This window comes from Orcinus orca, chromosome 2, assembly GCF_937001465.1.
Source record: "Orcinus orca chromosome 2, mOrcOrc1.1, whole genome shotgun sequence".
NCBI lineage: Eukaryota > Metazoa > Chordata > Mammalia > Artiodactyla > Delphinidae > Orcinus > Orcinus orca.
The window spans coordinates 151,687,708-151,713,366 of NC_064560.1; the positions used below are offsets into that span (position 1 = coordinate 151,687,708).

General features: G+C 36.5%; 1 protein-coding gene across 1 annotated transcript in view; it reads right to left on the minus strand.

Moving 5' to 3' along the window:
- Positions 1-14,639: 14,639 nt before the first annotated feature.
- Positions 14,640-25,659, minus strand: part of MAP4K5 (mitogen-activated protein kinase kinase kinase kinase 5) — a 139,674-nt gene continuing 128,654 nt past the window's right edge. Inside the window, exons 30-33 of the mRNA XM_004270042.4 lie at positions 24,009-24,101; positions 21,392-21,462; positions 18,669-18,724; positions 14,640-16,266 (exon numbers count right to left, since the gene is read on the minus strand). Of these exons, the coding sequence (XP_004270090.1) occupies positions 16,179-16,266; positions 18,669-18,724; positions 21,392-21,462; positions 24,009-24,101 (308 nt within the window). The 3' untranslated portion in view covers positions 14,640-16,178. The remainder of the gene's footprint in view (positions 16,267-18,668; positions 18,725-21,391; positions 21,463-24,008; positions 24,102-25,659) is intronic.

Here is a 25,659-nt window from a genome sequence, read left to right on the forward strand (position 1 = left end):
CTTCCTGTGTGACATAAGGCTGTTTTGTAGGCAGCTGTATGATACAATTTTAGGAACCTCAAAAGAGCTCTATGACACCCCCCCACCAATATCCTATTGAACATAAAATTCCACGTTATTAATTTAGCTTAAGTTCTGATCTTGAAAGAAGGCAAATATTTGAAAAAGGAGTGCTAGTTTAGGCTATAAATGGCATATTAATACAAGGCTACATTATATGTTAGAAAGAGCACTCTTTTGGCCATTAAGAGGTCTAAGTTCAAATCCCATCTCTTATAACTAACTGTACAATTCTGAGCAACTGATTACCCTCTCTGGGCCTCTCTCCTCTGCTAAAAGGAGGGTGAGGTACTGAACCACCATCTAGCTCTGTTGTATCATGCTGCCATAAATGGAGGCTCTTGAGAGCAGGTTTTTGATTTGGAGCAGACAGGAGAAAGCAGGAATGCCCTGGTCCCTTGAAGGAGTGTAAAAGGATTCTTGGGGAAGAAAAGGACACCAAAGGACAGCAAAGTGATGGAGATAGGGGTGCTATTTCCTGTACCAGAAGGGCTGTGATAAGCTGAGACTCAGTAAAAACATTACAGAATAAGTGGCAGAAAAGTTAAGATTTTGTGGATTACTGAAATATCTTGAAGTTCTCTCTTGGGAAATAGTCATAGAAATAGAAAGTTATTGAGTAACCGTTTCCCGTAACATACTAGATACAAAGTTAACATACAGTCCTTGTTCTCAGGGATTAATTCCACAGGGAATTAATTAGAATATATTATAATTAGAATTAGAAATATAATTAGAATACAGTGTGGCAAGTCAATAGAAGCAAGTACAGACTGTGGTATTATATTAAGTTATCTGCATTTTGGAGAGTTATGTATGGAAATGCCAACAATTAAAAAAAATTTTCTGGGGAATTCCCTGGCGGTCCAGTGGCTAGGACTCTGTGCTTCCACTGCAGGGGGCACAGGTTTGATCCCTGGTTGGGGAACTAAGATCCTGCATGCGGTGTGGCACAGCCAAAAAATAAATTTATTTTCTGCAAGGTTTCTGTGGTTTCATTCCCATCATTGCTATCTTAAGATCAAGTAGAGACAGTTTGATAAAGGGGAGTACATATGTGTTAATCTAACACACACACACACACACACACACACACACACACACACAGTTTCAAGTTGGGAAGACAAGATTTAGCTTTTAATATAATGGGAACCATAATATGTTCGATAAATATTAAGACTGTTGAGATGACATTGGCAAAATATTCTTCAACTCCTCTCAGGAAGGAAAGTGAAACCAACTTTAAGACCCAGGTCTAATGCCACATTGTACAAAACTTCCTACCAGATCTTCCAGCTGGAGACAATCTCCACTACACTGCCACTCTGCCCAATTTTAGAGCTATTTTGTCTATGTCCATCTCAAATTAGACTTTGTGCTCACTGAGCACTGACTTTGTTTTACTCATGTTCACATCTCTCCAAGTCTGTGGTTCACTGCCATACCCTTAGTAGGGGATTGATATGAATATGCTGAATTAAACTGAATGTTGGAAGGCTTTCTCAAAGGATATGTCATATGCTAGAAATTAGAATCCATGTGCATTTTCAAAGGCTGAGTTTAAGCCTATCTTAAACTCAGGCAGTTTAAGCCTATCATCCGAATTTACGGGAACCACAATGAAAAAGTAGACTGAGTCACTGTATTTTGGCTAATCAGAGTGGGTTAGATAATATTTCATCAGTTGTAAGATATATTTCATCAATTGTAAGATATATTTCAAGACTATTAATTTATTGTTGCTTTACCACATACTGAAAATTTCTAACTTGCTCTGCTAAAACTTAGTGGTATAGAAGTACAGAGAATTATGTGGAAATATAAAGAAAAAGTAATTTGCAGAGAATTTATTTAGATATTAGTTGCCAATAAATATCATACGAGTCTTCCCTTATGAAGTCTTACTAGAAAGCTGGTTAGATAAAGGGCCTCAGTGAAATGGATGTAAAGCAATTATACCTATATTTAGTGTCTTTAAAATTCCAACTTTACTGATATAAGAAAATAAGTTGCTGGGACTTCCCTGGTGGCGCAATAGTTAAGAACCCTCCTGCCAATGCAAGGAGCACAGGTTCGATCCCTGGTCCTGGAAGGTCCCACATGCCGCAGAGCAACTAAGGCCGTGCACCACAACTACTGAGCCCACGTGCCACAACTACTGAAGCCCGCGTATCTAGAGCCCATGCTCCACAACAAGAGAAGCCGCTTCAGTGAGAAACCTGCACACCGCAACGAAGAGTAGCCCCTGCTCGCAGTAACTAGAGAAAGCCCGCGCGCAGCAACGAAGACCCAATGCAGCCAAAAAATAAATATATTAAAAAAAAAAAGAAATTGCTAAGGGAATGTGACACCGATGTAATAGGTGACATTCTTGCCATTTGCATTTAGATGGCACGTTAGTCCCTCTTTTGAGGATCATATTTAAAGTGATCCCTACACAACAATCTAGGTCAAACAATGCCCCTAAGTATATTATTTGCCTATTTAATGTCCTTCAGCTCCAAATTAACCATTTTATATTCTGTTCTGTTATACTGGGGCTAGAAGTCTGCAAACTGTATCTTCCAGAATCCATTCCAATTAGGGTGGACCAACTGGAGACATTAGGACAATGGATAGCAGAGGAAGAGAAAAAAGCTTCCTGCCTGTTTCTTGCTATTCCTTAACTCCAGCTTTTTAGCCCTTCCAGAACCAGCCTTATCACACACCTTCAGAGGAACCAGCGGCAGCTCCTCTCCTCAAGGTCTGAGCCCCATTTTCACGGGACCTTTCCTCTGAGTGCCTGATGAGCTGTGGCAGCCAGGCAGCAGACCCTTCCTGGGGCTGGAGCTCTAATATGGTGGGTCTTCTCTGAGCCCCCAGGTTCTGGAGATCCCATACTCTACCCTTCTGTTCCTCCAACCCTATTGCTGGTAACTGCTTCCTGCAGTTGTTCTGAGTTGTCTTAATGTCTTATTTTTGCTCTTTCAGTCCTCCAACATCTGTAACAATCCCCTATATTCTTTTGATTCTCCTCTAGTAAAATACCTACTGTGGTTTTCTGTTTTGTTGCCTAGACCCTGACTGACCCTAGATTCTGAGCCTAGGTACCTAGGCTCAATGGTTTTAAATAATTGGTTGCCTAGACCCTGAGCCTGGATACCTAGGCTCAATATTCTAAAATGATTTACCCACACGACTTTCCTAACTTTCAGAAAACTGGCAGGTTCTTGTAATGTATCTGCGTTTTGGACGAGCTAGACTCTAAGAGGCAACAAGTTTTTCTTAGAGTTACACCCATGAACAAGTTACACCACTGAACGAGTTACTCCATTACTGATTCACAATGTTCATCTTATTGTAGTTTGATTCAACGAGCATTTACTATTCACCGATGATGTGTCAGGAACTGTTAGGCGCTGGGGATGCAAATGTGTCATTGCTCTTACCCTTAAGAGAGAATAGAAATACCTATCTATTATTTAGCAATAGGAGCTTTAATCAAGGATGCACAAGAGGTGTGGGATCCTCGAGGAGACTTTGGAACTGGGCTTTAAGGAATTTAAGTGGACATTGGTATCCACTGTGGGTTTTCAGAAACCATAAACTGAGAAATATATATTTGAAAGCTTGATACAGAGTCAGTGCTTTATATGGAGCATTTAAAGGTCAAATAAATGGCTGAGATGCCCAGGCAGGTGCTCAATCCAGATGACAGGATTCTCTGTGTCCTCTAGTTATCACAAGATAATCACACTGAACTAATCCAGGAAGATTTAGATTTGAAAAACATGACCAGGATGAAGTCATATACCCAAAATTAAATATCATATTTAGAACGTGTTAAATCTTATACTTACCAAAATTACCGAGGAAAGAACTTGTGGTTGAAGATCATAATGATTTAGTGAACCACTTCACTCACACTTGGTGAATGGGTTTGTTTTTTTAAGCTTCATCAAGTGACGGTTTATAACTATACAGGACATCTGTTTCTTTTATCAGCCCAGCATCCATTTCTCCTTCTTGTCAAAAGCCCAATATCCATTCCTTCTTCTGCTTTGGGTTTCTCAGTGGGACTATTGTTCAAGGTACTGCACCCTCCATGACCAAGGAATAACCAAACCCAGGCAGATTCTCTTCCCTAGGAACCTGGCTCTTGAGTGAAAGGAAACAGTGCAGAAGGCTTTTGGAGTGGATTCCTTCTGAGGGCCCAAAGGGACTCTCCACTGTCTCCTGCCCTTAGGTCTTCTCTGAACTCAGTTTTCAGCTTTTTCTTTAATCCATAACAACCAAAGAACAGCCAAAGAACCCTGATACAGGAGCTTAACTCTCAACTATGTTTATTTCAGATACAATTTCCTCTGCCTGGAATGCCCTTTACCCCCTTCTTTATATTTCCAAATATTATTTTCCTTTAGAAATATAGATATTTGAGCTACACTTGATAGGTCTCCATTTAAGTAGTCATAAAGGGACTGTCTGGATTCAGACAGATCCATCCCAACTTTCCAAACAACTTAATATGTGAGTGTGGCAGCTGTAGATATGCGTCGGTCAGATCTCCCTTCAAGAGAGAACCTGCTACAAGAAATTAGTTAACCTTCAGAATTCACCTCAGCATTGGCCAAGTTCTCCCTGGGCTGCTCCCAGCTAACGACTGAGTTCTTCTGTATGGGTTTGAAAGCTGAGCCATTCCTTTCCAACTCGGGATTCCTTAGTGGACAATCTTTGCTCTGGAGCTCCCCCATTGACTGGCCAAGGTGTTCGCAGAGCTGCACTGCAGCCTGAGGCTCTATGCAACCCTCCTTCCTCCCCTTCTCATTTCACATGTGCCAGCGCTGCACTGACAGTCTCCCTGCTTACCCTGTTCACACTTCCTTTTGTTCTCCACACAGGTTATTTCCCTAAATAAATCTCCTGCACTTCTAATTCCATCTTGACGTTTGCTTCTAGAGAACCCAATCTATGACAATGACTAACCTCTGGTCTTCTCATTTATAAAATAGGAACCCTACTATCTCATAGGATTAATGTGAAAATTAGATAATATTTCTCCCCAGTACAGGTCTTGGCACAGATTCTAATAAATGTTTTTATTGAAGTATCAATATAAGTACATACAGAAAAAAATGCGTCAATCATGAGTACAGCTTGCTGAGAAGTGAAAATATGTAACATTTCCAGCACCTCTAAAGCATCCCCTCATGCCCCATCTCAATCTTTATTCCCTCACTCTTCCTCAAAGGTAACCATCATCCTGATTTCTAAGACTATAGTTTGCCTGTTCTTGAACTTCATTTAAGTGAAATTATACAGTACACTTTTAATGTCTGAATTCTTACAAAGAACTTAAATTTCTTGAGGATTGAAATCCATGTTGTTGTTGGTAGGAGTTCATTCTTTTTGATGGTACTGTAGTATTTTTGAACTGTGAATATACCACAACTTATTTATTCTTTCTACTCTTGATGGACATTTGGGTTGTTTCCAAGTTTTGGTGACTATGAATGATGCTGCTGTGAACAATCTTATGTGTCTTTTGGTGAACACGTTTTTTAGGGGCAGACCTAGAATTGGAAATGCTGGATTATAAGGTATGTGCATGTTCACCTTCAGTTTTTCAAAGGTATATTGTACCAATTTACACTCCAACGAACAGTATATAAGAGTTCCAGTTGCTCCATACCCTCATCAAAGCTTCATATTTTCCTCCTGTTTCATTTTAGTCATTCTGGGGGATGTGCAATAGCACTGTATTGTGGATTCATTTTGTAGCAGCATTTTTATTTTAATTTGGTTTTCCCTGGTAACTAATGAAGTTAATACCTTTCAAAGTGTTTACTGACCCCTTGGATGTTCTCTTTCTCTGTTTGGTTTTATTGGGGTACATTTTACATACTATAAAATTCTGTCATTTTAGGTCTGTAGATAAATGATTTTTAGTAAGTTTACAGAGTTATGCAACTATCAACAGTCTAATATTAAAATATTTCCATTATCTCAAAAAGAAACCTCATGCCCATTTACAGTCACTCTTCATTCTTAACCCCTGCCCTATGCAACCACTAGTCTACTTTCTGTCTCTAGATTCCACCTTTTCTGAACAGTTCATATAAATGGAATCATTACAATATGTGATCTTTTGTGACTGGTTTCTTTCACACTTAACGTGTTTTTGAGGTTCATCCACACTGTAGCATGCATCAGTACTTTATTTCCATTGCTGAATAGTATTCCACTGCGTAGATATGACTCATTTTATTCATTTACCAATTGGTAGATATTTGGGTTGCCTTTGGCCATTATGAATAATGCTGCTGTGGAGATTTACATACAAGTCTTTGTGTGGACATGTTTTCTCTTGGGCAGATACATAGGAGTGGAATTGCTGGGTCATATGGTGAATCTATGTTTAACATTTTTAAGAAACTGCCAAACTTTTCCAAAGTGTGCACCATTCCCACTAGCAGTGTGCAAGCACCCCAGTTTCTACACAATCTTAGATATTTGGTTTTATCTTTTTTTTTCATTTTAGTCATTTTAGCGGGTGTGCAAAGTACGGCATTTTTGTTTTAATTTGCATTTCTCTGATAACCAAGGAAGTGAATACATTCACACATATTTATTGACTGCATGGATGTTACCTTTTGTGGAGTGCTTATTCAAAATCCTTTGCCCATTTTTTCACTGGGTTGTCTGCCTTAATTCTTTATATCTTCTGAGTAGGTCTTTTGTGGATATAGGTAATGCAAGCCTCTTTTCCATTCTGTGGCTTGTATTTCCATTCTCGTAAAGGTGTCCTTAGGTAAAAAGAGCAACTTAATTTTAATTAGGTCAATTTTACCAACTTTTTCTTTTATAGTCAAAGTATTAATGTTTTGTTTAGGAAACCTTTTTTTACCCCAAGTTCATAAAGATATTATGTTTTATTTTAAAAGCATTATAGTTTTATAGATTTAGATTTATTTACAATCTATTTGGTATTTATTTTTATTGAGTGAAGTTGCAGTCAAGCTTCATTTGATTTTCCATTATTGTTTTCAATAAATTTTCAATAGAATTTATTGAAAAGGCTATCCTTTTTTTTTACTACACTGCAGTGTATCTGTTATACATAAGGTCTAAGCATGGGTCTGTTTCTGTACTCTCAATTGTATTTCATTGTCTATCTTCATGCCAGTGTCACATTTCTTAACTGCTATAGCAGCTTTATCATAACTCTTGAAATCTGGTACCTAAGATTCCCAGGTTTCTTTTTCAAGATTGCCTTGGTATCCCTAGCCCTTTGCATTTTATTTTTTATAATCAACTTGTCAATTTTCATATAATATCTGCTTGGATTACAGAGAATCTTTAAATCTAACATTTTTACATCATCAAATCTAATTCATTAACATGGCATAATCTGCCATTTATTTAGGTCTTTTTTTCACTGAGTTTTATTTTTTATTTATTTATTTAAAGGACAGAAATTTATTGTCTCACAGTTCTGTAGGCTAGAAGTCTGAGATCAAGGTGTCAGCAGGGTTGGTTTCTCTTGAGGCCTCTCTCCTCGGCTTGTAGATGGCTGCCTTCTTGCTGTGTCCTCACATGGCCTTTCCTCCATGCATGCCCCTGGAGTCCTCAGTGATAGTTTTAAGTATAGAGACCTTGCATCTCATTTCCTTAGATATTTAATGGTTTTCTATACTGTAAATGGCATCCTTGTAAAATTTCATTTTGTTTATTGCAGGTATATGTATATGTAATTGTTTTTTATGTTGACAGTGCATCCATCTGCTTTTCCAAATTCACTTACGATTTCTAACAGTTTATTTGCAAATAATGACATTTTTATTCCTTTCTAATCTTTTATTTTTTTCTTAGTTTTCTTTGTTTATTGAACTGACTAGGACCTCTAGTACAATGAATAACAAGCAGTGAGAGTGAGAATATTTGATTCATTTCTGATGTCAATATAGTAGATTTTTAACAAATGTTTCTTATTCTTCTCCTAAGTAAGATCCATTAGGACAATCTGAAATTCTCAGTAAAACCTAAAATGATCCTTGCTGCTAGGTTTGGTATGGAAGAGCTTCTTGGACCTTTGATACAAGATATCAGTTATTTTTCTAATGAAAAGGCATGCAAGGAACTTGAAAAAAGCAGAATTTAAAAAGCCCCACGATAAGTCTACCCATGTGTGACATACCAAAAGGAACAACTAAAGAATGAAAATGCACTTTATGCCTTTAATGAACTTTTTGGTTAAAAATAAAGGAGCCAACAGTTTTTTTTCCTCACCATAAGCAAGAAACTTTAATGCTCACAACCTCACTTAACCCTCCTAACAACCATGTGAAGTGGCCATTATTTGCAATCAACAGATGAGATGGATGCCTAGACAGGTTGAGTAATTTATCTAAGGTAAGTGGTAAAGGCTAAATGGTTTGGCCGGTAGGTGGCAACTGAGTACTACATTGAGATGTGTAATCTACATGTGCTGTAGAAATTCTGGAAAACAGAAAATAGAAAATAAACAGAGATGTCATGTAAAAGTTACAGCTTGAGTGAAGTAAACTAAGTACCTTGAGTGAAGTAAAGGATTTAAATTTTTGGTGAAAAATCAGAATTTCAGGATGGGAGAGCCATTATGAGTCAAGCAATGAAGGTGGAATGATCATGGCCTTTATGTGCTGGTGTTCCAGGGAGTATTAGGAGAGAAGGCTGGGAAGTAGGTTTAGCCAAAAAAAAAAAAAAAGGAGCTTGATAAAAAATGCTTTCTCTCAAAAGCTCTTCTGGATTTACTTAACCAGTTCCCCAGCCCATCCACCCCCCAATTACTCTGCCTTCTTCCCCACTATGCATACCTTAGCTATAATCAACATTTATTGAATACCTACTATGTGTAAGGTACAGTATAAAAAGCTGAACTTGTATGTTTGTTCATATTGTTTCTGTCACGTAACAGAAACATGCTTTTAATTAAAGTCTTCCTTTACATTAAAAAAAAAAAAGTAGGCACACACATAAATAACCAAATAGTCCTATAAGGTTTGTCAACAAAAAGAGCATGCTCTTCCCCCATCTCTCTTACTTCAAAAACCATTTTCCTTCTTTTAGCAGATTATTTTATTTCCATGTCACTAAATAAGCTACTTCTTGATTTCTAATTTTTAGGTATTATTCATTGATTTCACACTGTAGAGATGAGGATTTAGGTATTTTTAATACCTCACCATATCCTCTCTCAATATAATTATGCTGTGATTTTGATTAGACTATTATTTACTGTTAACGTTTTTATGGCATTCAACCACTGCTCATAGTTTCCTTTTCTTTCTTATAACATTTTGCTTTCCTGGAGTTAATATCTGGCAGTTTTTTGTTTGATTTCAACCAACCTTAAGGTTTTTTTTTTCTTTTTTAACATCTTCATTGGAGCATAATTGCTTTACAATGGTGTGTTAGTTTCTGCTTTATGACAAATTAGCTATACATATACATATATCCCCATATCTCCTCCCTCTTGTGTTCCCCTCCAATCCTCCCTATCCCACCCCTCTAGGTGGTTGCAAAACACCAAGCTGATCTCCCTGTGCTATGCAGCTGCTTCCCACTAGCTATCTATTTTGCATTTGGTAGTGTATACATGTCCATGCCACTCTCTCACTTCGTCTCAGCTTACCCTTCCCCCTCCTGGTGTCCTCAAGTGCATTCTCTATGTCTGCGTCTTTATTCTTGTCCTGCTCCTAGGTTCTTCAAAACCATTTTTCTTTTTTTAGATTCCATATATATGTGTTAGCATACGGTATTTGTTTTTCTCTTTCTGACTTACTTCACTCTGTATGATAGACTCTAGGTCCATCCACCTCACTACAAATAACTCAATTTCGTTTCTTTTTATGGCTGAGTAATATTTCATTGTATATATGTGCCAAATCTTCTTTATCCATTCATCTGTCGACACTTAGGTTGCTTCCATGTCCTGGCTACTGTAAATAGAGCTGCAATGAACACTGTGGTACATGACTTTTCTTGAATTATGGTTTTCTCAGGGTATATGCCCAGCAGTGGGATCGCTGGGTCGTATGGTAGTTCTATTTTTACTTTTTTAAGGAACCTCCACACTGTTCTCCATAGTGGCTGTATCAATTTACATTCCCACCAACAGTGCAGGAGGCTTCCTTTTTCTCCACACCCTCTCCAGCATTTATTGTTTGTAGATTCTTTGATGATGGCCATTCTGACCAGTGTGAAGTGATACTTCATTGTAGTTTTGATCTGCATTTCTCTAATGATTAATGATGTTGAGCATTCTTTCATGTGTTTGTTGGTAATCTGTATATCTTCTTTGGAGAAATGTCTATTTAGGTCTTCTGCCCATTTTTGGATTGTTGTTTGTTTGATATTGAGCTGCATGAGCTGCTTGTAAATTCTGGAGATTAATCCTTTGTCAGTTGCTTCATTTGCAAATATTTACTCCCATTCTGAGGGTTGTCTCTTCGCCTTGTTTATGGCTTCTTTTGCTGTGTGAAAGCTTTTAAGTTTCATTAGGTCCCATTTGTTTATTTTTCTTATTTCCATTTCTCTAGGAGGTGGGTCAAAAAGGATCTTGCTGTGATTTATGTCAGAGTGTTCTGCCTTTTTTTTCCTCTAAGAGTCTTACAGTGTCTGGACTTACATTTAGGTCTTTAATCAATTTTGCGTTTCTTTCTGTGTATGGTGTTAGGGAGTGTTCTAATTTCATTCTTTTACATGTAGCTGTCCAGTTTTCCCAAAACCACTTATTAAAGAGGCTGTCTTTTCTCCATTGTATATTCTTGCCTCCTTTATCAAAAATAAGGTGACCATACGTGCGTGGGTTTATCTCTGGGCTTTCTATCCTTTTTCATTGATCTATATTTCTGTTTTTGTGCCAGTACCATACTGTCTTGATTACGGTAGCTTTGTAGTACAGTCTGAAGTCCAGGAGCCTGCTTCCTCCAGCTCCATTTTTCTTTCTCAAGATTGCTTTGGCGATTCAGGGTCTTTTGTGTTTCCATACAAATTGTGAAATTTTTTGTTCTAGCTCTTTGAAAAATGCCATTGGTAATTTGATAGGGATTGCATTGAATCTGTAGATTGCTTTGGGTAGTAGAGTCATTTTCACCATGTTGATTCTTCCAATCCAAGAACATAATATATATCTCCATCTGTTTGTATCATCTTTAATTTCTTTCATCAGTGTCTTATAGTCTTCTGTATACAGGTCTTTTGTCTCCTTAGGTAGGTTTATTCCTGGGTATTTTATTCTTTTTGTTGCAATGGTAAATGGGAGTGTTTCCTTAATTTCTCTTTCAGAGTTTTCATGATTAGTGTATAGGAATGTAAGAGATTTCTGTGCATTAATTTTGTATCCTGCTACTTTACCAAATTCATTGATTAGCTCTAGTTTTCTGGTAGTATCTTTAGGATTCTCTATGTATAGTATCATGTCATCTGCAAACAGTGACAGTTTTACTTCTTCTTTTCTAACTTGGATTCCTTTTATTTCTTTTTCTTCTCTGATTGCTGTGGCTAAAACTTCCAAAACTATTTTGAATAATAGTGGTGTGAGTGGACAACCTTGTCTTGTTCCTGATCTTAGAAGAAATGGTTTCAGTTTTTCACCAATGAGAACGATGTTGGCTGTGCGTTTGTCATATATGGCCTTTGTTATGTTGAGGAAAGTTCCCTCTTTGCCTACTTTCTGGAGGGTTTTATCATAAATCGGTGTTGAATTTTGTCAAAAGCTTTTTCTGCATCTATTGAGATGATCACATGGTTTTTCTCCTTCAATTTGGTAATATGGTTTATCACATTGACTGATTTGCATATATTGAAGAATCCTTGCATTCCTGCGATAAACCCCACTTGATCATGGTGTATGATCATTTTAATGTGCTGTTGGATTCTGTTTGCTAGTGTTTTGTTAAGGATTTTTGCATCTATGTTCATCAGTGATACTGGCCTGTAGTTTTCTTTCTTTGTGACATCTTTGGTTTTGGTATCAGGGTGATGGTGGCATCGTAGAATGAGTTGGCAAGTGTTCCTCCCCTGCTATATTTTGGAAGAGTTTGAGAAGGATAGGTGTCGGCTCTTCTCTAAATGTTTGACAGAATTTGCCTGTGAAGCCATCTGGTTCAACCTTAGGTAAGTTTTTGCTTAGAAATAATATCATCAGTGATTGGGATTTCCAGTGGTTGAGACTTCACCTTCCAATGCAAGGAAGTGAGGGTTCGATCCCTGGTCGGGGAGCTAAGATCCCACAGGCCTCATGGCCAAAAAGGCAAAACATGAAACTAAGCAACGCTGTAATAAATCCAATAAAGACTTTAAAAATGGTCCACATCAAAAAAATCTTTTATAAAAAAATAAAGAAAGAAAGAATATCATCACTGATTGAATCCCTCCACCCATGTCTGATTTCAGCCACAGAGGGAGAGCTCAGATTTATCTCCTACTCTTCCAGCTTTCTGCCTCAGGGCCTTCTCTGACACTGAAGGAGCCAACATGGCCCAAGTACAAGCTGCAACTTGGTACTTCAGGAGGTAATGTCCCGGCAGCAACTCACCTAGTGAGGAGCGTGTCAAGATAAATGGTCCAGCCACTTGTCTTTCAGGAGACAATTGTGGGAACTATCACAGAGCTTCACAGAAGACCTGGTGGATCAAGCTGCCATTGTCTACACAGCAATGACCTCAATAATATACCTTTACATTGACCTTCCCTCCTTCTCCGTTTCAGTATCACAAGTCCCTCACTCTGATTTTTTGGGGTCTGGGAGATGCATCAGGTAGTTTATTATTTAATCTTTCTGAAAAAGCCTCTCTGGGAGCTTCTGATATGCTTCCTATGTTCTGTATGTCTGGTGTGGTGTCATCCTTGGATATCTCATCATCATCATCTGGGGAGTTCCTTCATCTCTCTCCTATGCTGAATCCCAGTCTTTGCACCTATGTCTTCATATTGCTTGGTTTATGACCTTATTTTTATGAAGCACATCCTCTGGTAGCTTCTTGAGAAAGACTATATGAAAGGTGAAGTTTGTGAGACCTTGTACAAATAAAAATGTCTTCATTATAACCTTAGGTTCAATTAATAGTTTGAATCCAGAATTTTAGGTTGGAAATTTCTTTCAGAATTTTGAAGGCACTGCTTCTGTTGAAATTTGAAGTTATTCCAATTCTTATTCCTTGGTATTTGACCTGCCCCTTTTCTTCAGAAACATAACAGATCTTCTCTTTGACCCTGACATGCCTGAAATTTCATAATAGATTTTTTTCATCCACTGTGTTCTTTCAATCTGAAATCTGAAGTTCTTTAGTACTGAGAATATTCCTTGAAATACTCTACTGATTCCCTATTTTCTCTGTTCTTTTTTGGAACTCTGGGAGATTGGATATTGGGCCTCCTGGCCTGTTAATTTTCTTAATTTTTTTCTCCAATATTTTCATTTCTTTTTATTTTCTGAGAAATTTCTTCAACTTTATATTCTAAATCATCTATTGAATTATTCAGCTATGCTATATTTTTTCTAATAGCTCTGTTTTTTCAAAAGCTCCTTTTTTAGTATCCTACTCCTATTCATAGTTGCAACTTCTTTGCAAAGATACTTTTTCTTTTGACATTTTCTTCCTTCTGCATAGTCTGTTTCCGTTAGGTGCTTTTTCCCCTATTGTTTTCTCTCGTTCCTGTAAGAGGTTTTCCTCAGATGTTTCATAACTCCTGGTTGTTTAATCATTTTTATTTTTATTATTATTTTAAAACATTTATTTATTTATTTTGGTTGCACTGGCTCTTAGTTGTGACATGTGTTGTGGCATGCAGGCTTCTTCGTTGCGGCGTGCATGTGGGATCTAGTTCCCCAATTAGGGATTGAACCCGGGCCCCCTGCATTGGGAGCACAGAGTATTACTGACTGGACCACCAGGGAAGTCCCTGTTTAATCTTTTTTGTTGTTGTTGTTTTTTGCGGTATGCGGGCCTCTCACTGTTGTGGCCTCTCCCGTTGCGGAGCACAGGTTCCGGACGCGCAGGCCCAGCGGCCATGGCTCACAGGCCCAGCCGCTCCGTGGCATGTGGGATCTTCCTGGACCAGGGCACAAACCCATGTCCCCTGCATTGGCAGGCGGACTCTCAACCACTGCACCACCAGGGAAGCTCATGTTTAATCATTTGTAATAGCATAGGACTAAAAGACTAACTGTAAGCTCTGGATGCATGCATGGGGTGGTGGGCACATTACGATTTTCACTGGGTATTTTATTATCTTCAACTGGGAGTTATCTAGCTGGGCAGTTTAGCCAGGACACTTCTGATGTCAGGATCTTTTTAGGTCTTTCCACTTGCACTGACCAGATGGCACAGAGAAGACTCTTCCAGTATTGTTAGGATGGGAAGATCTGGCTGCCAGGATTCAGAGAGGAGGAGGAGGATATTGGTCTTTGTATCCAGAATGTAAATATTTTCTGTTTTGAGTATGGTCCCCTGCCATCGATTGTATCCAGTGTCCTTCAGTCCAGAGGCCCCATTTAAAATACCCAAAATAAACAGCAACACACTTACTGAAATCATAGCATTTTTAAAGGACAATACTTTATATATCTCATTTGCATAATATTTTATTGTTTGCATATTGCATAGTGAAAAGAACAGAGTCACAAGACTCATGGTCTGACTCAACCACTAACTTGCTGTGTGAATTGGGTTAAGTCTCTTAACCTTGCTAACCCCTTATCTCCTCATCTAAAAAAAGGAGATGATGATAATACCTACTATACAGGACTGCTAAAGACTGAATGAGATAGTAACACTGTCTTTCTCTCAAGGAACTGCTGAAAATGAATTTATAGTCTGCTCTTGCCACCCCTTTGTTCATTATCTCAACAATAACTGTTAAATGCATTAAGACAATAGGTACCAGTGTGATGCTTTCAGTTTGAATACTAACAATAGCAGAAAGGAAGAAAACTCAAGAACGGCCCAATCCTTACTTATCTTTAGAATACTGATTTTTATAATACTTATTTATACTATCCCATCAGGAATTAAATTTCATTTAAAGATTTTTTTTTTAACCTACTCAAAATGAAGATCTATATATGTGAAAAACCCAAGAATACACATGTAGTTGCTTTACAATTTCCACTCTGGTATAGTATAAGTAAAATACATATCATGGGCAGTTAAACACTTTTCCCCCCTACATTAGGGATGATAATATATATGAAGATTAATTTCTTACGCATTATCCCTAATGTAAAAAAAAAAAAAAAATCACAGGTATATTATACTGCTTGTCAAGAATACATACACACAGTAGTCACATCTAGAAATACACACTCCTTCTAACAATATTTCAACCATCATCATTATCTTCTGTATGACCCCCTACAATTATATGTAGTTGAAAACACAAAACTCTCTTTTAAGGCAATTCTGGATGATATTATATTACAAAATACTTGCATTAAATAATATTGCATGTATGTATTGAACCTCCAAACACAGCCTTTAAACCCTCAAAGTACTAGTCTTAAAAGGTAAACAAAATTTTTATATATTATAAAAAAATTTAAGCTGCTCTGCAACCTTCCTTTGCTAAAAGTTAGATACATTACACCACTCCAGCAAGAGATTAATAAATAAGGATTAAATATTCTATTTTACAAAAACATACAGAATGGCCAATGTAAAAGTGAAAGGCTTACCTGATAATTTCTTTATCAAATTATGTTCATTAAGAAGGAATAAAACATGGTATAAAATGAGAAAACTGTCACTAAATTTATCTCTCTGAAGATAATCACATGAGTTGTTATCTAAAAATATCATGGCATCCTTGTTACAAACATTTTTTTTAAAAAGACTGTGTTTCCTGGAACTAGAGGACTATCTGTCTCATAGCTTTTATTAAGCAAACTTGATAAAACCACCACATAGTGGCAAGAGATAGAATAGCTGTTTCCAGCTACAGAAAATATTGAATTCTACCTTAAAGTACATATCATTTGAGATATAACCCATAACAATTAAAGCAAATCATAGTGTAGTTTGTACTGAATTTCCTTAAGATATTTTTGCTTTCAATGGAGTGTATTCATTTTCCTGTCATTTGAGACCAATTTCTGTTGCTTAGTAACTATTTTCATGTCCAGCCAAGATGTAAAGATTGCTGTGTGCAGTAGGATTTTCTGTTGGCCTACTTTCCAAAACAACAACCCTGCAATTAAATCAAAACAAAAGTCTTGTTAAAGAGTAGAAACAGAGATTTCATCTTCAAATACTAACATCAAACCAGGAAAGAATATCATTGTTCACATTCACATAAAATTACACAGAGATCACATTAATAGATGCACAGTCAAATTCAGCTTTACATTTTATAGCTTAAAAACAAAACTGAATAAGAATTGATGAATTTATGAATATAAAATATTAAAAACATTTCAGGATAGTCTCATCTTATTCCAACTAAAAACAAATTTGCTTTACTCATATATACCAAAAAAAGGTATAATAAAGCTTTAGAATATACATGAACAAGAAGGGGATGGAGGAAGGGCTGAGACAATAAAACAGGATTTTAAGAGGCACCCACTCACACTGTTCTTCAAGGTATTTGCAAATAAATAGTAAAGTATGAAATGGGGCCGTCTTCCTTGTCCCTGGAACAAAGGCAGGGTAAGAGTTCAATGAAAGGACCAATAGGAAGAAAAACCAATCAAGTGTCATATCATAGGATCTACACTGTGGGAAGACAGGTTTGAGAACAAAATAAAAAACAATATGCCAGTGCAGAGAAAAAAGTCTAGAAGGGGAAATGGGAGGTGGGGGGAGTTGCATAAATAATTTATATTTTTCTAGTGTATGAATTTCCTACAACTAGCATATTATTACTTTTGAAATGAAAACAAAAAAGTAATATATACTTAAAGCATGCATTAAAGAAAAGTAGAAGGGGAAAATAAAATTACCTATAATTCAACTGCCCAGAGTTTACCATTATTAATATTCTGACATAGTTTTCTTTCCTCCTAGACATTAATACCTATATTTAAACAATACAATTTAACAAATCACTTTAAAAATTAAGACAAAACAAAAGCCTTGGTTAAGATATATGTCTTAAAATCAAGGAGATGCTCAAGTAAGAAGATAATCAGAACAAGGCAATGGTCTGAAAAAAGTAGTTTTTTAGGTCAAGAGTGAGAGAATGGAGAAACAATACAAACAAAGAAGGGATAGATGAAAGAGAAAATTCTGGGGGAAGGAGTTGGAAGGAAACAAGTAACTAAGAGAAATGGCTTCTGATGCCTACCCTCTATCAAGCAGGAATCTCTCATACTATGTCTCACCAGAGTGCTATTTGTGCCAGGATCACTGAATGATCTACAATTCTTTTGTCAGCCCTTCCTGGAGAAGCAAAGGGCCTCCCATTCTACAGTCATTTACCAGGTGGTCCTCCAATTCTCTTTTATGCAGGACTAGTTACTAGGTTGCCATGCTCTCTGGGCTTGCCTTTTCAACGGCAATGGGTAGTTGCCATTTTCCAAAAATCCTTTTTCTCTTTACAAAAGTCTCTTTAAAAAATTTTTATGGAGTCATAACTCCAATTCTCCCCGACTTCCTTAAGTGTGTAATATCTAAGCAATGGTTTTGTGACTAGACTGAACTTGAAGATCAGAGGTTCTCAATCCTTGCCTCAGGACTAATGTATACCACTATAGCCAGTTTTGCTGCAGTAACAACTTTTGGAAAATAGGAAGGGATAGGTATTTTATTCATTGTAGAGGAAGATAACACAGACTTTGAAGAACAAAAGCTATAATTCTTTTTTCATGAGAAAGCATAGTTTTGGAACTTATCTTTCACTTTGATCACAGAGACCACATAATTCCTTCTAATTTAGAATGACCTCAGAGACTCAGTCAAGTATCTTGTGATATAAAAGTACATGTCAGGAGGTGCACATTCTGTTGGATATATACAGTAACAGATAATAGAAGTTAACATGCCAGGAAGAAATGATGAAAACAAAGGAGCCTGAAATATGTCATGATACTAGGGACATAAACACCCATCTAACACATTTTGTCTTGGCCAAGTATAACTGTTTCTGGAATCATGATCCTCACACTGACAATAGCTTGCTTAATAGACTAATTAAAATATTTTTTTCTCTCTCTCAATAAAGATACAGGGAAATTTCTCTAAGATTCTGAAGCCTCTAAGAGTTTTGTTTAACATACATAAAAATAAATAAATGAACAAACCAAACAAAAACAAACACGTAGATACAGAGTGGCTACCAGGGGGAAGAGGTAGGGGTGGAGGGAGAGTGAAATGGGTAAAGGGGGTTAATTGTGTGGTGATGAAAGGAAACTAAACTTTTGGTGGTGAGCACACTGTAGGGTATATAGAACTAGAAATATAACACTGTATACATGAAATTTATATAAATGTTATAAACCAATGTTACTTCTATTGAACAATATAAATAAATATATTGAAACAATATAAGTATATTGAAAAATAAGTGTTTGAAACACAGTCAGAGGTTGACAGTATAATTAAAAATACAATTGTTGAACTCCTTTGGTAATAAAACAACCAAACTATTACCTGTCTGATCCTAATAAGCGGAAAACTCTTGTTTCATCTGAAATCTCCTGGGTAACCTATGAAAGAAAATATCCCATATTATTAGTCCCCGTATTATTTAAATTATAATTTAAAAATCATTTAGGTAGAGCAAGTATTAAAAAGAATGATAATTTTTGATAGACTCAATTCCTCAAATTAAATAGATTTTAGTAAGGTTTTTTTTGATTGCTTATTAGTAGAAACACATCAACATTTATGGAACATCTGTTTGGGTCAAGCACTTTCCTTAGAACTTTTTATGATGTATTATCATTCCCATATTATTAAAGAGAAAACTAAGACTCAGTGAGGTTAAGTAACTTACTTTTAGGTCATATAACTAGTAGACCCAAGATCTGAGTACAGGTTTGCTGGACTGCACAGCCCCTACTCCTTCCTTTACGTCACAGGGCAGATGCTTGAGGTGGCACCCCTCAGCCCACCTGATTTCAGCAGAGCTGCGGTAGACACTCCCATGCACCTGTGTCTTACATCTGTGTACTGGGGGTATTCCTCTGCTCTGTCTTCTCCAAAACTAAAGAAAGAAGGTACTCGGTCGTGCACAGGTACTATTCCAAAGTGTGGGGAGTTGACACCTCTGGGGGAAACCCTTAACTACCAGGGACAGCAGTTCGTGTATAAATGCACCCGCCTCCCCACCTTGTGATTAGCCAATTCTGAGGTGTGCTCCACACTGTTCCTCAGTAGTCCCTATAGGATTAAGCCCTCGTTGCCCATAGTGAGAAGCAGTTTATTAATGTGCTCTTTGTTGGCTTTTTGTTCCTCTGCATCTTACATTCCTTACCCTGTCACTTGTTTTTCTGGGATCTACTCCCAAATAAACAAGGACCTGAGTCCTTGTTTTAGGGTCAGCTTTTGGAGGAACACAAACTCTTGACAGTGTGGATATAAAATAAGTATAAAAATACTCTGCTGTCAATGAGTTTGCAGTCTAGCTGAGAAGATGGAATTAACAAACTTGAACCAGAAAATAAATCTGGTGCTTAAATGCAGCTGATTTTCAGAGTATTCAGTTCAGAAATGTTCCAATCTTTGTGGACTAGAATGGCTGATTTTTACATTATGAACATTATAGGTAGGCCCAAATTGAAGGATGAGAACAAAACCAGAAAGAAAAAGGTAAGCAAGATGACTTAAAAATAGGAGGTAGAATTCACACTTGATATGGTAAACAACAAGTAACTTCTACAGATTTCAAACCACAGGAGTGACACAGTGAAAATAGCATCTAAGGACAATTAATGTTATGGCAGTAAGTAGGACTGTAGCCTTCATTAAATGCAGGGGCCTGGTGACATTTAGTGACATGGGTCAGTAACTAAACGGACGCTTTCAAAGACAAGCTGATTTACATCATTTTCTCTTGGAAGCATTCTAATTCCACTGATTTACATCATTTTTACTTGGAAGCATTCTATTTCTGCATTCATATAAGAGGTGGAAATAGTTATATCTAAATAACAGTGTAAAGGTAATTCAAATAGAAGACTTTAAGCTTCAAAATAAGTCCATATATTTGTGAGGCCCTGGTGTGCAAGAATTACACAGGTACTCACACAAATGGGAAATGTCTCTGTTAGTATTCTCTTAACTGTTAGGATTCACCTCTCAAGGTGGGAGCCCAAGTCCCACCTCCTACATGAAATATATCCCGATTATCTCAGTAGAAGTGATTTTTGGAGACCCTTCACATCCAGGCTCTGTCACTTAACTAGTTCTGTAACTCTGGGTAAGTTACTTAATCACTCTGTACCTGTAAAATCGGGAATATGAATAGTACATAACTTTACTTTGAATTGTACGTAAACCCCACTGTATTATTAGCCTTCAGTAAGATAGCATTTGTAAAGTGCCTGGAAGATAGACATCGTAAGGGTTTGATATTATTTATAATTATGCTTCATTATGTCTTCAGTGCTATAATAAGAATAGTGTCCTAAATGTATTTGATACTCAATAAATATTTAGTAAACGAATTAATTTTCTTAGATTTTCCTTAGTCCCGTGATCCAATACATATTAATTTAGAATTTAAAATATAACATTAAAAAAGAAGCTGCAGGGGCTTCCCTGGTGGTGCAGTGGTTAAGAATCCGCCTGCCAATGCAGGGGACACGGGTTCAAGCCCTGGTCTGGGAAGATCCCACATGCCGAGGAGCAACTAAGCCCGTGAGCCACAACTACTGAAGCCCGAGCACCTGGAGCCCGTGGTCCCAACAAGAGAAGCCACCACAATGAGAAGCCTGTGCACCACAACAAAGAATAGCTCCCGTTTGCCACAACCAGAGAAAAGCCCGCGTGCAGCAACGAAGACCCAACGTAGCCAAAAATAAAAAATAAATAAATTTATACAAAAAAAAAGAAGCTGCACATTTATAGATTATGGAAAAGGCTTATTACCTTTAGAAAAGTTTAGTAAGTTTAGCAACCATATTTATAAATTACAAATAAGAGGACTGAAATTGTGTAAACTCATGTTTGACAATTCCTTGTGGCCACTGAGAATACAATAAATACAAAACTGAACATTATTTGAAGGGAAAATACTGGCAGTTTTGTTCTACCGGCATTAAAGGCATTAAACATAGCAACGTGGGTTCACAAAGAAAATACATAAAATGAATGTTTCAACATTTAAAATCTTTAATGGGAATCACTGGAGGTAATTAGAGAAATCTTACCTCATCTGATTTGAAGCTTTTACCCTGCATTCCATGTTTCCAGAAAGCCAACACACTGTCTTGAAGGCATACTAAAAAGATAAGGGAGAACGGGACTAAAATAAAGCACATAGTAGTGCATTATACATTTTCCTTAACTGTCTTTAATAAATGATAATGTAAGGCTATTCAAGTGCTTGGTGCAAAATTCCACCGTCTAGACCATTAGTTCCCAACATTTTTGTGACTAAGTCATGACAAAGCTCAAATAATTTATTGAGGCAGGGTCATGGAAGTTTTCAAAGATACATTATAACAGGCATTTATTTAAAAATGGGCTAACTTTTGATGAGCTGGACATCAGCATATTAATTTTTCTTTCATATACTATCTTTTGTCTTAGGTAAATAAAGTAATAAAAACATAACTGGTTTTTTGGATTAAAAACATGATCATTTAAATAATGTGATATATTTAGAAGTAGCTATTAAGGAAGCATCTTTTATTTCTGTTCACATATTCCCTATTATAAAATTAATTTTTAAAAATAAACCTGTCCTGTAATCTAAAATTTAACCACACACTGAATATTTCTGATCTGTGAACCAATTCTTATTTGGAGGGGCTAGGGGCTCTCAGCTACAGTACTCACTGTTGCTGCCCAACCCCATCAGGCCTCCAGAGCCCACCGGGCCTTTGCCCTGTCCTTGCAGGTCCCACTGTTCACAAGTGTGGTCACAGATTTGAGCCAAGCTTGCCCAACTTCTTGATGGCTTTGGAATCAGGAACGACCGTGACCCCAAAGTGTGGCCACCTCATGACATGCCATATCCCCTCTTGCTGCCCACCCATCTCCCACGATCCCCTGGGGTGGCCTGAGGGTCTTGGAGGAAAACCTGTTCTCGCTGTGCCTTGTCCATTTCTGTGTCCTGCCTGTGCTGGGCCCACTGAAGCACACATATGGGGTCACTTAGTGGTTTAGAAACAGAGTGGCAGGGCCCCCAATTTTGGGGTGGGGGGGAGGCAGCAGGGCCTCTGGGTCCTTCCTGGCCAGAGGCTAGAGTCACTAAAGCACAGTGAGAGAAGGAGAAAACCAATTTGATTGTTGGAGAGTTAGCCATATGCCCTATACCAGTAAAGATGATGGGAGAAAGTGATTGAAATTTATTATATTTTTTACTAGAATATTGACTCTGTAAAAAGTTAACATAAGAATGTTCTGGAAACATAATTTAGCTCAATAAACATTAAAGTATTTTACAATAACCAATCATAGAAGCTTCACTAGCCATGAAATAAAAAAACAGGCAGTACTGGCTTCGTTTTTAAAAGGTGACTTAAAGGGACTCTTTTTACCCAGGAGGATCCTTGAAATTATTCCAAAGTTCACTGGAAAGAAGAGATGGTAGCCTAGGAGGAACAAACTTTTGTAGAACAAAAATATCCTAAAAAATTTGGCATATATGAAAAAGTTGAGGTACTAGTGTGTTTCAGTTAAAATTAAGAGGACCTAAAGATCTGTATATTGGAATCTCTATTGAAAATATTAAATCTTAGAAACTGGCATGCAACAGCCAGCATACAAAGGAGTAAAAGAAGAAAATATTTCCAAAATGCCTTTTGTCATGGCATCTACAGAAAGTTTAGGTTTTCTGCTTGAATAAAATTTCCAATCATAAGCAAATTATTCCTATGTAAGAGGGTTACCCAGAGGGATGAATGTTCTTTGCAATAGGGCAAAACTCCACTTGAGAAACCATTAAATTTTAAAAAAATCAACAGAAAACTTTCTAAACAGTGAGAAACACATTTTTAAAAGTATATACATTTAATTATAAAATACACATATTTTTTACAGCCCAAATAAAAATCACCAATTTTGTTTTAACTGTTTTTGACTTAAAGTAGAACCATATCATGAATTGTTCAAAATGTTTCCACCCACAGTATTTTTTCATAAGTTCTATCACCCTTGAGGAAAATACTTACTGACATATAATCAGTGAGGATGCAAACAATAATAATTTTTATCATAATACCAATGATATTACAGAGTAAAACACTCATTGACAAGGAAGCAAATTCAAATGGCATAGTATTTTCCAGATTCTGTGGGAAAGTATTTATATTTAAATAGACCTAAAAGCAAAAACCATCAACACACACCAACCAGAATCTTACACGGCAAAGAATTCTAGCATATCTAACATTGTTAATCACATCACACAAATACCTTCATGATTTGGAAAGAATTGGAAGAAGTATAATTCACTTGATGCAGCAAAGGGAACAATGAATAGAAGAAATGATTTCATGTTTTAAATATTCAAGAAACGACAATAAAAGATTTATTACGGTCCAGACCTGCACTGTCTAATATTATAGTAACTAGCCCTGTGTGGCTATTTACATCAAAATTTAAATTAATTAAAATTAAAAAAATTAAAATTAAAATGTAGCACTAGCCATGTTTCAAGTACTTAACAAGTGTGGTTAATGACTACTGTATTTAAGAACACAGAGAACATTTCTATATCAAAGAAACTTCTATGAGACAGTGCTGGTCTAGATAACCCTAAGTACAGAATGAACAAAAAACCAAGTACTCTAAATGCATTATTAATAAAAGGAGACTTACCTACAGATTCAATGCGAAAATCAAAACTTAGCTCAGAGGCCAGTTTCTTACTTGATTTTAGTTTTCCTTGTAGATTTACAATTTTTACAAATTCTTAAAAAAAGAAAAAACAAGTCAAGACTGGAAATGCAGATTTGCTAAAATAAATGTAACTTGGTAAGTGGATTTTACATGGATATATAACAATATTAATAAAGTTCAATTATTTCTCTTGATTCAAGTATGCCCAGTGAAAAACTGTCACTGATAGATTCTATAAGAGTGAGGCCTCCGTTGTAAATGGCAATTCCACCAGTATTTTTTTTTCATAGTTTATATTGAACACTTACGTTCTCATTTTTTAAAAAGTGAAGTGTTTCTTTAATAGTGGTTAACTTGGTGCCTAAATATTCAGCAATAAGAGTTGGTTTTTTCCCCCTTACAAATTACATAACATATGATAAGTAATATTTGCAGTAATTCTTAACTTTAGTATGTAACTAATATTCTACAGAAGTACAAGGGAGGAAAAAATAGTACTCTCAAAATTCAGAATTTCTTTATAAGTAAACTCTGGGATAGACAGTATATGTGAATATTTCTATTTCCCTTTTGTCCATTTATTTTTTAATTTAACCATCTTAGCTCTGACTTGGAAGATATCTTCACTCTGCATTACTTTCTCATCTGTCTACCATTATTTGTGATTACACACCTATCGTGATTACACACCTATCTCCATTGCTGCTTAGTAAAACTAATTTATACCATAGAGTTGACAAACAATTTTCGAAGTGTTACACTGCTCCCCTAAGAAAAAAAGAACAACTGAAGAAAGTCAACTTTCCATTTACCATGAATAGCTGGGAAATGGAAGTCCTAATTAATCAAAGGTTTAAAAAAATTTTTAAAAAATACATAAATCAACAAAATGAAAACTAAGTACAATTTATTTTCCTTGTTTGACTCAGAAGGTATTTAGGCATTTAATGTTAAAGGTTCAATACTACTACAATTAAATTCTGATCATCTGTTTATTTCATTAATTAGTACTGAGTCTTCTACTTGTTTGGGTAAAAAATAATTTATCAAATTCACTTAAGAGTAACCAAACAACATGCCAATCTTATCAGTATTCAAAGAATCAAAAATACTTAAGGGATAATGGGCAAATGAAACACTCTGGGGTTTGTTTACTTATCTATAATATTAGATGATCTTTATGATTCTATAAGGCAAATCCACTAGGGAACACTTTAGAGAACAGAAATTAAGACAAAAATACAGGTAAATTAAGTAGTGGAACAATTTTAAAAATAACCCTAAACATCTATGGGCAGGTCTAGTAATTTTAAAATATTGGAATGAATCAAACCACAGCAAATATTGCCAAATTTCAAATATAATGCCAAGTCTGGGTGAATTTCACTTGCAGGATTCATTGCATTAAAGTAAGGGGGATTTTAAGAATTAGAGTGCTTTGTTTGCGAAATTGAAAACACCTGTTGTTAAAGTTTTTCTGTCTCTTCCACTGCATATACAGTACAACACACATCTATCAGTAACACCTCTCGCTGCATCAAAAGAATCACTACTAGCAGGTAAAGGTGTCAAATCTATTTGTGCATTAGAATATCACACTGACATGATTCCAAAAGTTCATGTTATATGA